Raw genomic sequence first — 13,281 nt, 5'->3', positions numbered from 1 at the left:
TCGAGCCGAAGCTCACACCAATCCTTTAGGTAATATCACATTGAATCTGAGTGCATATCTGTGACTCTATGTTGAGAAATAAATGTCCAGAGAAGCTATTCCTGTTATTAGAGAGCTTACTTTTCTCTAGGCCAAATACTCTCCAACAATAAACTCCATTAGACAACAGAGGTCCTGTCCCCTGATCTCAGGCCCTCCTTACAGTGCTCCCGTGCTCAAATCAGGGCACTTGCTTCCTTGCCAAGCTAGCATTGCTACAGACTGCAGGGCTTAAAAGGTGATTAGGTGGAGATTTGATGTCCCCTTCCTGTGTCACCAAACGCTTTGACTCAGCTGACAGGAGCACAGACGCCACCCCGGAGGCTGTTTCCTGGATATCTGAACTCCGCGGTCAAGGTCGACTGTAGCAGCGCCTGGTGGAAACCCTGAGTCAGAGTGGGCGCTGCCCGCAGACGCAGCCGGCAGAGCGCATAAAAACCACAGAGCCTGATGTGACAAAAACAGCTATCTGAGCAACACATGCTGCTTTTAGCTGGCGTGTTGCACGTGCATCTGTTCCTGCCAGGCGAGGAGGAGCAGCTCAGCTCATAACCCCTTCAATTAGCAGCTTTGCGAAGGGGCTACTTATTATACACCACCCGTAGCCTATAAAGCTCCCTGGTGTTTCCCTCTGCACAGCTGATGGTAGTCAGGGGCTTTCCAGTCTGCAAAATCCAGCTGCTGGAGGAAACATAGCCACCACAAAAAAACAAAATACACAGACAAAACTTGCTTGACCGTAGTAAAAAGGATTTGCATTGCAAAACAATGCTATACTCTGCCTGACCCTTGTACCAGGACAGAGAAGGAAGCCAAAATTAGAACTAAAGATGTGGCAAGTTCTGATGAAACACTCACCTCCCTTACACACTTACTTCCTCTTTTCCCTCCTCCTACTGTCCTTCCAAACAACTACCACAAACTGCAGATACTGTCAAAGGTTTGAGATTAAAAACCAAAATAGAATTCACTTTCAACCGTCGTTTCAGGCCTCTGGCATGACCAAACGACATTCCAAACCTTAAGTCATGTGTCCAGTCTCAACAGAGAGGAGCTCTAATCTGCCACGGAGGGCTTTGTGGAAAAAAATCAAGTCCACATTAATCCGATTAGCTCAAAGGTGCAGAGCTTAAGGGAGAAATGATGTGTTATAATGCAGTGATGACATCTCTCCTCAGGGCAACATGGTACAGGTGAATACTGAGTTATAGCCAGGACCAGGTGAACAGATGATTGTTGGTGTGTTGTGTGTGGGACACTGGACAGGGCTGAACGATTAGTTGAAAATCGATTCGCAATTTGAAACTTTGCGATTAGCTAATTGCTAAGGGCTGTGATGTGGTTGCGATATCAAAAAATATGCAGCGGATTGTCCCAGATCAAAAGCATGACTGCCCTCTTTGTGTGGCAACCTGTTGATCGAGCACACCTCCGTTCCCCCCAGTCAGGACCGCCATTTCCAACGGTTTTGAGTAGCGGTTTTACTCAAAAGTAGAAGTTTGTTTGTAGTGAAGTTACCTTCACTACAAACAGAGATGTTGGCGAGTGCTTCCCTACCTTTTTTGAACTTGTGAATGGGGAGTTTCTTCAGCTGATCTTTGCGCAGGCGGCTCCGACGAGCCCTGTGTCGATCCTGGACAAATTTGGTGATCTGGTCATGGCAGAAAAAAGACAAACTTGTCAGAATCCTTTAAGAAACACAACACTAATCCCCATATACATAAATCATTCTTGTCCAGCTGGTGAATCCAAAACTACTACCGGTACTACTTTACATTTAAATCCTCACATTTACAGAACTATATCTATGAAAAATAAAACATCAACCTTCGTTATTTGTGTTAAAACCAGGATAACTGCACCTACCATGAAAACAACAATGAGGATGAGGCAGATTCCCACGATGATGAGGAAGGGGATCAGGTAGTATTCCAGAGGCAGACTGAAGTCTGGCATGAGGACCACATGTCCCCTAGAAAAACAAGCAGAGCCACTGTCGGGTGAGGAAGACATCATAAATAATAACCTTTGGTACTGGCAGATATTACAAAGCCGCTGTTTGACAGTGATCGACACAGACAGCACATTATAGCAGCTTGTCATCTCACCATGAAGGCAGCTCCATTATGGATTTTGCTTTCAGTGTTGTTCAGTTGCAGTGTGAGAGCCATATAAAGGCTCATCTATCAACATAATGACACTTTACACCGTTCAGTAACTGGTCTCTATTTGATTCCACAGAACTCTCTCTACAACACATCTGTGCCTCAGTCAAATTTGTAGCTTGGCTAATATGGTTAACACAGACAAAACTTTGGCCAATGCCATGTTTGGTGTTCATTCCTCTGACTGGCAAAAGTACTGGGAATAACCCTTGTGCGCTTGGATTCTATCTGAAGCCACACATGTGCCAGCTGATCTCTGTGGGCTCTCTCTGACAGGCTGAGACATTTCATTACCAGATTATTATCTCTGTGGCAGACACATTTAAATTGTTGATACATTACAATGCACACTGCAGGCATTCTTATACCAAACATTAGATGACGGAGAGTGTTGAGTCTGACAAATCTGTTCAAACCTTAGTATAAGAAGTGAACGTGTTGCTATTATATTAATGGGGAAAAACAATTTAATCTGGGTGCAAACGTACCCCTTATCATATGTGTAGTCTTCTTTCAGAGAGTTGGCCGTCTTCTCACTCACAAACACAGAGGGAATATCTATCTGCTTCATAATATCCACTAAAAGGGGAAACAAGAAAAAATATTAATACGGCATATCACCATTCGATCAATGACAGACTCTGCAGAGCAAGCTAGAAATCTATAAATTCAGCCTGGAGTTTAAGATGAAAGTCTTTTCTGTACAATTTTAATAATCTTTCATGAGACTCAACAACTCAGAAGAATGACATTTCTTTTTACTTTTAATTACAATTAATTTTAGATTTTTACGGATTATTCATTTTAAAGCTAACAGATATTTACAGCTTTTCTTGCTGCTGTCATGGATGAATTTGGATTTCGGGCTGTAAAATGTGAACCTGTGTTTTGAGAAGGCTTCTTCAGTGTTGCCCTTGTTATATAAAAAAACAAATGGCTGTGTGAAGAGTTTGTCCTGAGTGGGTGTGCTTGTCAGAAACCGTTAATTGCAGCCCCACTAATTTTGATGTCAGGAAAGTGTGTGGGAAGGGGATTCGAATACTTTGGTTGAAGCATACAGATGCCTTAAGTGACCTGAAGTGGCGGACTGACAATCTCTTGCCAAATGGCATTAACGTGTGTAAGGGGGATTCACTCATCTAAAAACACTATTTACAGGAAGAAGTGCTCTGGTTCATTTAAACTATCCCCTCTAGTGAGAATAGTAGGTGAGATCTAACTGAAACTGCACAAAAGTGGGATACAGCAGGGACACAATGGATGTGTAAGATACTAAACGCTACACACAACAAACAGAACAGGAAGAGGTGATAACTTACAATCATTGGATCCCATGCTGATCAAGTCCTCAGAGTCCACATTGTGAACAATGGCTGCCTTGTACCCAGCTTTCTGGGCATTGAGGACCTGTGAGCAGACAAAACATTTGCACCCTTATTGTTAAATGCATCCACGTTTGTGCAAAGGCCTGGTGATGATGTGTGATCTAACAGCAGCTGTTACTATAGGACTAAAAACAGCTCTAATGAAGGTGATGTTTTTTCTGATGACAGGGGTTTGGTGTCAGCTAATGTGACCAAATCTGATTTCCACACACACACACAACAGCATCAAACCACATTAAGCATGATATAACGTTGGAAACCAGCTGTGGTTAGATGGTAAAGCTTTCTCTGATTCTACTTAAGATGCTTTTAGCTCACTGAGGCAGAGTCCTGGTTCAAATGCACGAGTCTTCCATGTACAATCTGCAAATGCATCCCCTTTCTAGTTCAACTACACAGTCTGCCTCTGATTCGAACCATTCATGATCTGCTCTTGCAAACTGAAATGTCATCATGGCAATAAATGAATACTGAATTTAGTTTTTATCAGCAAAATCCACTGGTGGATTACATCTCAGTTGAATGTTGTGCATGTCCATCATATGTAATGATGAAGGTTGAAGGAATGGAGGTTTCCACGTGTATTCATTATTTTCACTTCAACCTGTAATTTCATAGCAGATCACGCTTTTACAACTTCCTGGAAACATTGAACAAAATAGTAATAGTAAAAAAAGAAACTCCTAAGACGCAGAGGACCACGTGTGCTGTACCATAGAAGCAGGGGAAACTAATGTAATGAGGATCTTCCATCTGTGAGGCTGTTTTTGTGCCTTTGAAACACTATAGAGGCTTCAGCATCCTGTATAGCCATTGTTGTGGCTGATGCCTCATAGCAGATGTGGTGGAGGAAATAGGATGTGACAATATAATCCTGGAATGAATCATGATGTGCTCTTACACAGAGAGAGGTAGTGGTGCTCCTATCAGGGCAACACCGCTAAGGAAAAGAGTAACTTAACTTTAAACAAGAAATGATTAGTGAACTAATTAGTGTCTGCTACAGCCTCCAGACAACAATATTTCATCACAAACAAAACACAATCTCACACTTCTTATGTATTTTAGGGGTAAATAGAGTAATTCATCTTATCATTCAAACTCTTAGAGATTTTGTTAATATTAGTGAATTGCAGGTTGGGAGATCTAAACACAGTCGTCCCACTGATGTCAAGTCAATATTATTTATAACCCAAGAGCACAATTCATACATTTTGTGTCAAAAGGCTTTACAATGAACATATGACAAGCTTTCACAGGAGAGAGGTGGTACATACAACTTAAAGATGGTCATATTTATAGAGGAAATATGCCAAACAAATTCAAGAATGATAGTTGAGCCGATCTTATTCACACTTGCTGAAATGTTTCTGCCTGTTTACAAATGGTTGGCATCTCCGTCATTAGACAATCATTACTTAAGTAGAAACAGGCTAGAAAACCTGTGCTATGGTGCATAGTCACACACACACACACACACACTAGCCCTGAAAGGTACCAAAGGTACCAAAGATCACAGAGGAATGATATTCAACAAAGAGAATCCAAGGGCGTTTTTTCTCCCTTTACACCTGAAGCCACTGAGGAAATGCTGATGTGAATTATTAGTCAGAGCATGTGCCAACCTTCTGTGGTAAATTAACACCCAACCTAAAAGCAGACAGTGTAAGTGAGACTGTGATGTGCCAGCGGTGCCATGACGAGAACAGAAATGGAGAAGAAAAAAAATAAGTATCAGCTTGGATTGGGTCACACTGTGAAATATATGAAAAATCACCTGCTCTGCCAAGTAACACGACGCTGTTCTGACTAACCTGAGAAATCAGCGCCGAGCTGTTCGAGCGCAGCGCGTTAGCTCTGCGATTCAGCCGAGGCTGTTTGGACGAGCATTGTAATCTGTTGTGCGACGCAAGGGGAATCCATTTAGACCTGTGAGGGCTGAACAGTGTGCGAGTGTGTGGACTGCGGCCTGTACGGACGCTAACAGTGAACAGCTCTGTCTTTTGTCTGTCCCTTGTCAGTGTAATTTCATGCACAGGCATATGTGAAGCAGTGTGCATGGCAGCCGCAGCATTGTGATCCCATGTGTTTGCCTGTGAGGGAGTATTGTGTGGAGGTATCAATGGCTACTGTGTGCATCTAGAAGGAGACTGCCTGGATGAGTGTGTTTTGATGGAGAAAAGTAAGCTAGGTGGAGGATGTTTTCTGTCCTTACTAAGAAGGCCATCATGCTACAAAATCAATTCTTTTTAATTATTTAATACAGTGTGAGTACCTCCTAAATTTCAAATCCTGCCGCAACTATTTTAATAGTGCATCTCTGACTCACTATGTTATGTCCTATAATGTTTAATGTTACCCATCGGCTGTGCTTTGCTTCATAAAAATATAATTAGTTGGTAAAATAGTAAATATATAAATAAATAATATAAATATATTATATGTATTGACACTACCTGGTATTTACTACTAGCACAGTAACAGGCCAAAAGTATAGTTCACTTTCTTTCCAGGAACAGTTGTGCAGTAAAAGTAAGGAGCCATGTTGGTTGTCTGCAGGCCGTCGAGATGCCAGCGTGTGGTGCGGCCTGTTTTACTGGGATCTGCAGAGGAATTCAACCTCTGCTGTTGGCTCACCCTTGTGTTTGCATGGGCAGAGATAAGGACATTCAAAGCATTCCTGAGACTGAAAAAGGGAGGAAGCAAAAGAGAGCGTGACAGAAAAGGAGAGAGGGAGGAAAAAAAAAAAAAATCAATGCAAAAAGGGATGGGCTGGCTCATAGGCCTCTAAAATGTCATTTGACTTAAAGCTTTTCGTTAAATCATTTAACTGGCTTGATTATGATGCTAATGACGTGGACAAACAAGTAAAACAACTTTATTTTACTTTACTAAAGAATGTCTATGTGCGTGCTGACCAAGGTCAGGGCACCTGTTCTGAACTGCTACTGCTACTAAACTGAAAACTAGAAGCTAAGTACCTTTCTCAAGGGCATCATGACATCTTCTGTCGTCATGTGATGGCATGACTTGGCTCCAGAAACTTTTCCCCCCTCTTGTTTTTCTGCATTCCAAAGTCCACATCATTCTTTCCTTGTTGTCCTTGTTGTAGGAATAGTCTTTGAATTTGAAACAAAGCTGAACCACAATAAGCATCTGATGCCTGTTTTGTCATCATGGCCCCCCGTGGAGTGCTGACCACATTTTGACTTGGCCTGCAGTGCAGACACTGTATGTTTAGTCACAAAGCTAGAGACCAATTATGGATTTGAAAAAGGCAAACTGGACTCTTAATTGGCCATTTTGTTTTTTGGACTGACATAATTAAGCTCTGGGAGATTTTTAATAAACATATAAATAATGGTGACCCCAGTACAGACAGAAAATGTATTCAAATGGACACTGACTGATTTCATTTCTTCGAGGACAGTGTGTCATCACTAACTTATCTAAAATATTCAGTATGTGGTTTTTGTGGTGGTACATTAAACTGTTATTGGCCTTAAGAGAAATATCTTGAATGTCTTTCTTCTGACATTAGAAGCTTTTCCATTCCAAGTGAGGTGGGGTGTCTCCACAATAAACTGCTGCAGGAAACCCTGAAAAGGATTTTTACACTCAACCAAGCAGTTCAAATCATAACATTGTTTGCCTAAGAAAACCTGCTGTACCCTGATTCTGCATCATGTACACCACAGTTTTTACACACCCTTCAATGAGAACATTGCAACAGCTTGAAGGCCAACAGCGTCGGGCTGCGTGTTGGTACCGAGCAGCTTCCTGTGAATGTGTGGGACTGTATGAATGTGAGAGAAGGTGTTACTGAGAAAACACGTTTCCAGTCAACTGTAAAATAAAGAAAAGGTACTGGATTTCAAAGTAGTTTCCCCACTACAGGTCACTAAAGGTGTGTGTGTTTTTATATGCGTGCACATATTTTAGTGTTTAGGACCTGATACAGTACGGTCACAGATGACTGGAGGCGTGTAAACGGTGCCACCTGAAGCCGCCTCACTTGCTGCTGCTGGATTTAACTGTTACAGAGCCACAAAGACCATTTGTCTTGTTGCTCCATGAAGCCGTTTCTCATAAATATAAACTCTTAAGTATCTAATAATCTTCTGACAATAAATATCAAGAGACAGACTGAAAATAAACTCTGACGTAAAATATCCTTGTACACACAGGTTATATCTGCGTTGCTTATTCGATACAAGTATCTGGTGAGGTGGACAGAGACTGCTGATAGCATCGCTAATTATTGCTGCATCACCACAGTGGCTGTGCGTGTCAATAATTACTAGATCTTTACTCCTGTGTGGGAGTATCTGCTGCCACTGCAGAGTCTCATGCAGTGCTGTGGCGTCAACACATCCTTTCCTGCCGTTTCCATTTTTCCTCCTCCTGCAATATCGATATACTTTCCTTCACAAACCCCTTTTCCTCATCCTCTCCTTTATTCTCTAACCAACCTTCCTCTGTGCTCCTGCATCCGTTTTCCCTGGTTATTTTCGGTGAAAACTCCGGCAGCACAAACGACCAGCGTGAAGCCTGCTGCAGTCGCTGGCCTGCATTTGCATAGAGCAGACTTGACCTCAGCTTTGTGTAAATGAATCTGGGCAGCACAGCACACCTTTCTCACACAACTCAGATAAAGTGTTGCAGATGAAACAGGTCAAAATTCAGCAAATGGAAAATCTTTTTCTCACCTTTATGACTGCAGTTTTTGCAAATGTGAAGCTTTAACAAAGGACCACCAAAGCTCCAAAGCACCTATTCAACCAACTACTGGCAGTGAGACTAAGAAACCAAACACTCACGTAGGTTAGTCCACTATGTTCCCTGGGCTGCCCAACTCATGTATTGTTGCCATTTCTCCATCCTCACTGGTGGTCCACTCTGCTCTGAGAAACCATATCTACACCCAAAACTGAAGCCAGGATGGGTCCAAATGACCCTCCGTCGTGTCTGACTGTTAAAAGTCCTGTTTTACTGCAACAGGTCTTGGGTCTGTGTGTCAATGTGTTTATACCCAAAGAGAAAGATTTAGGGATATTACATTGGTTAAATTATAATTATTAGCCTATAGTTTGCTATTTTAGGCATAAGATGCCTATGATTCGTCTTTGAAGCATATGTTTTATTCACCTAAAGATGAAAAGTCTACTTTATTGATGCCTGTAATGCTCAGTTTTTGTTGACATGCTCAAAGAGGTTTTGTAGCAGACTTTTAGGTGCTGGACTGTGCCAACAGAAACTGGCAGCTGGATGTCTTATTACAGAAACACCAAATAAGTCCAGAAGACCTAGATGACTGAGAATCATCACATTATACTGTAAGGTGCCAGTAAGGATTTATATTTAATTTCTTAAACACCTCGTCTTCATCTTTCTGTATTTATACTACTTTTGCTGAGTTCCCCTGTTAAATTCTGCACAGCATCTCCTGCTGTGCCCGTGTGAAAAGCGCTCTGTCTCTCTGTCGTTTACTATTAGGACATAGCCTCTGGGAAACACGATGATCTTCAGCTTCGAGTGATGATACATATAGTTTAGTGTGTAATGTAATAAACGGAAATGATTAGTCAACAACCACAAGCTTGGAGTTATCCCAGATGGCTAAATCCAGATGTTTTAATCCAATTCTGAAGTGGGTTTGAAGAACCAGATCAGGTCATAACCAGATAACCTTATTCAGGAAACACTTGGCACTTGATTCTGGATTTGTTTAGCAACATAAAAGTAACACCGTCCTCTCATGCTCATAACCAACATGTAAAGTCCTGTAAAGATCCTCTGTTTCCCTCTTTCACCCCCACCTCCTCCGCCGACCTTAACAGAACAACTCGAGGCCATTTTATTTAGAGGTTATTTATTTTGCCCAAAATACTCCATGTGTGTCCTTAGAAGTCAAACGAAACTGATCTGTTATTGCTTTTAAAGAGACTGTTAAAAAAAAAAAACAGTCTCGTATAAATTAAAAAGTACATCCACTACTTCTCCTCAGCTGTATTAGATGCAGGTTAGTCCTGTCTGCTCCTCTGCTGTTTTTACAGCAACTCCCATTCACGTCTTACTTTCCCTCATGTCTCCTCACCAGCTTTTACCTCTCTGGTCCCCCACCAGTCTCCCCCCTCCCAGCCTTGTTGCTCTTCATCCCACCCTTCCTCTTTTGTTTCTCCTCCCCTCTTTTCCTCTCAGATCTCCTCTCTAAATTTAACCTCCTCCTCATCTCTTCTCTCTGCCCTCATTACCCTTGTTATATTACCCTGCCAACTGCCAAATTCTCCAGAAATCTGCCCAGTCCCTTTCCTGACATGTCCACCCTCCCTCCTTTTTTTTCTCTCTCCAGTTTCTCATTCATTCCCTTCTTTCTCCTTCATCTCTCTCTCTCTCTCTCTCTCTCTCTCTCTCTCTCTCTCCTTGGTGTTTCAGAGGAATGTTGTGCAGAGCAGAGCTGGGTTTTAGTTTCAAGGTCCAGACAGTTGATTAGATAAAGAATTCAATAAAACTGCAAACTGCAGGGAGGGGCCATGCACATTGATAATGTCACAAAGCTGCAAATTCATGCAGCACACTCCTATGTGTGAAAGGGACTATATTTGATCTAAAGCTGTTATGAATACAACCAGAGCACACTTAAATGATACTTCCTTGATCCACTTTGTTCTTCTTCTTTAAAATATTTGCTGATCTTTGCTTTTATTTAATGCTTTTATTTTACCAACAACTATTGTTGTCAAATAATATGTGTAAAACTATAATATAGGTCATATATTAGAATATCATGTCAAAACTGAAAGTTGAGAATACCTATGACTTTCAGTGTACGTGCACATGCACATGCACATGGACAGGATATGTGTAAAAGTCAAAAAGCGCAAGCTGAGCTGTTTGTTGCCACAACAAATTACCACACACATTACAGGTCAGAAAAGTAACACAACAGCACACGAGATATGGTTATTGCCCTGCCTGCCCCTCTCACTCACTCTCAGATACACACACACACACACACACACACACACTCGAGCTAGTCATACATCCAGTCAGCCATAGTCATACCCTGTCATAAGACTGTGCAAGAAGCTAGATCATTGTTTGAATAAAGACTAAGGTCTGTGTGTGTGTGTGTGTGTGTGTGTGTGTGTGTGTGTGTGTGTGTGTGTGTGGCGGCTCGGGGGCTGTGAGGTCACCGCAGCACAAACAGTACAAATGCATAAATGCTTACTGTAAAGCAGAGGTAGGAAGCAGGGTTAGATGGGAAATTACCAGCCAGCAGAAGAAACGCTGACCGGTTTGTGAGGCTGGTAAAAGTCACACAAGACTTTTCTGACTAGAAATATACAGCTACTAAAAAAAATCCTCCTGATCTCTCCCGGCTCATCAAGGTCTTTTCCCACATTTGACTTGTAGATAATAAACTGGAGAACACGGAGCCTGGTATGACCACGCCTTGAGATAAGCTATAAGACTTTAACCCTAGTCTTTTTGTCACTTTATTTTAATGGACTTTAGCAGGAACGTCTGAATTCAGTGGATCAGTTACACTTTGTAACCTGTTATGCACACATACTGCATCACCACACACTCTAGATTGTTTTTCCACTAAGATTGAACTACTTTCTGCTTAACAGAAACTTTAATTCTCTTTTTATTTTACAAGAAAACTCATGGCTGCGTCTTTATTTTCAGTCTTACCGAATTAACACCGAGTACACTTTCTGGTACTCACTGTGATTTCATTCATTCATTCTACCCTGACCTTCGTAACGCCAAGATTTGAATACCTGCTTTAAATATTGTACTTACATATGACGTACATGTTAATCAATAGATTCCGACATTATAAAAAATACAAATTACAAGCACAGTTATTAGAAATAATAATCATAATATAGCTGGCTGGAGGAATGTAACACGTGCTTAAAGATAAATTATATGATAATTTCTAATTAACACATGGAATAAAGATTTCAACAAGACTACTGTAAATTTGTCTTTAAAGAAATGTGGCCAAGTTACTGGCAGATTAATAATAAACTTGTCAGACTCTGTTAAACTAAGTGATGGCATCACTCTATGTAAACAATCTTAATACAGAACATATCGCAGGCAGTTTTTTTGTGTCACTGACCTGGCCTAGCTCAGTCCACACTGAACTATTCTGGTAAATGTTACTGAATGAGTGCATTGTGTAAAGTGTGATGCCTGGTCTATGGCCTGTCACCTGGAGTTCACAGCTTCCTGATGGGACAAAAAGCATTTCAACTAGACTATATATTAAGCCTGAACCACCTCTTTTGTCCTCAGATGGGGGACTTTTTTTTTCCCCCCTCAACAAAATGTGTCATCTCTGCCAGAGAATATGTTTTACTCAATTCCCGGGAATAAGCAAGAGCAACAGACTTTACTGCGTCACTCTGAACTTTATGACCCTTTGATACTTACCTATAATTTTATCAGCGGGACTAGTTTACGGAAATAAAAATGAATATAAAGGTGGAATCAAACTGACAAACACTGACAGATAGGGGGCAGCAGAGAGATTAAAGGAGTCAATGACAGCATATAAGAGAAAAAGAAGAGAAGATTAGCAAACTCAACAAAACTGAGTACATGTTACATAACAAAGACACATGTCTTAATGTATATCGACTGTGTGTGGGAGAAGGACAGTCCTCAAATAGTTTCACAGCAAAGGAAGAGACACACGAGGAGATGTTCATGGGAGAGAGAGGGAGGAAAAGGGGATTGAGTTTCCTGTGCAACCCCCCTCCTGTCCCACAAAGGTCACCAGTGAGGCCCCCGCCACGACCTCAAAGAATCCCAGTGCACAGGAAGTGCAAACCCTCTCCATCTAGAGATGGGTTTTCTAAAAGGGACAGCCATGGAGGAATGCTCTCCTCCCTCTCCCAGTGTGCTTATTAACACCCCTTCACTTCACCCCCTCCATGCCTCATAATCTCCAGCACTTTCTCTCAACATTCAACCTCCTTTCTCTCATGTCTTGTCACAACACACAGCCAGGGATGGAGGTGCTAACACTTGACGGAGAGCGAAGTAGATGGTTTATTGTCCATTACAGGCACAGATCCATTAAAACAGATCACAGGATGCTACTGGCTAAACACTGAAGGGAGGCTGCAGAGGGACAAAAAGCGATCGAACGAAACAACAGGCATGTTGGCGTTGACACCCCTGAAGATACAAATACACACACACACGCGCGCACACGCACACGCACACACAGTGCCTTGTCTCAGTCAAGATGGAATCTATTATTCCTTTGTTTCCCTGCAGCTTCTGGAGGGAACTGAGCCCCGCTAAGAGGGAGGAAGGGAGTGTGTGAGAGAGAGAGAGAGAGAGGGATGAATGCTAGCGACAAACTGAGCATGTGTGAGAGAAGGACAGACAACAGCAAGGGTGAGAAGGCTGCCACAGGAAAAGAGAGGGGTGTGTGTCAAAGAGGGAGCAAACTGTATACGTGTGTCCAGTCGATGATGTTTGTAGATATGATCATTAAGCCAGAGACCTCACAGACATAGAGAGAGAAAGAGAGGCAAACAGAAGCGAGGCCGTCGGGAGAAAAACCAGCAGAGGGAGTTGAGTTAACAGGGTTAAGATTAAACTTAGATAAGATAAAGTCTAGAAGAATCCCCTCTTACTGTAACACACAAACAGTTCACTTA

The 13,281-nt window shown here is 41.9% G+C and overlaps 1 protein-coding gene across 1 annotated transcript in view; it reads right to left on the bottom strand.

The window, feature by feature from the left end:
- The window catches only part of rnf13 (ring finger protein 13), a 32,056-nt gene that overhangs the window by 5,876 nt on the left and 12,899 nt on the right, over positions 1-13,281 (bottom strand). Inside the window, exons 5-8 of the mRNA XM_026345316.1 lie at positions 3,524-3,611; positions 2,693-2,783; positions 1,906-2,011; positions 1,597-1,690 (exon numbers count right to left, since the gene is read on the bottom strand). Coding sequence (XP_026201101.1) covers positions 1,597-1,690; positions 1,906-2,011; positions 2,693-2,783; positions 3,524-3,611 — 379 coding nt within the window. The remainder of the gene's footprint in view (positions 1-1,596; positions 1,691-1,905; positions 2,012-2,692; positions 2,784-3,523; positions 3,612-13,281) is intronic.

The sequence above is a fragment of the Anabas testudineus genome, chromosome 4 (genome assembly GCF_900324465.2).
Source record: "Anabas testudineus chromosome 4, fAnaTes1.2, whole genome shotgun sequence".
Lineage (NCBI taxonomy): Eukaryota > Metazoa > Chordata > Actinopteri > Anabantiformes > Anabantidae > Anabas > Anabas testudineus.
The sequence above is the reverse complement of the archived record's forward strand: the minus strand, read 5'-3'. Positions and strand labels throughout refer to the sequence as shown.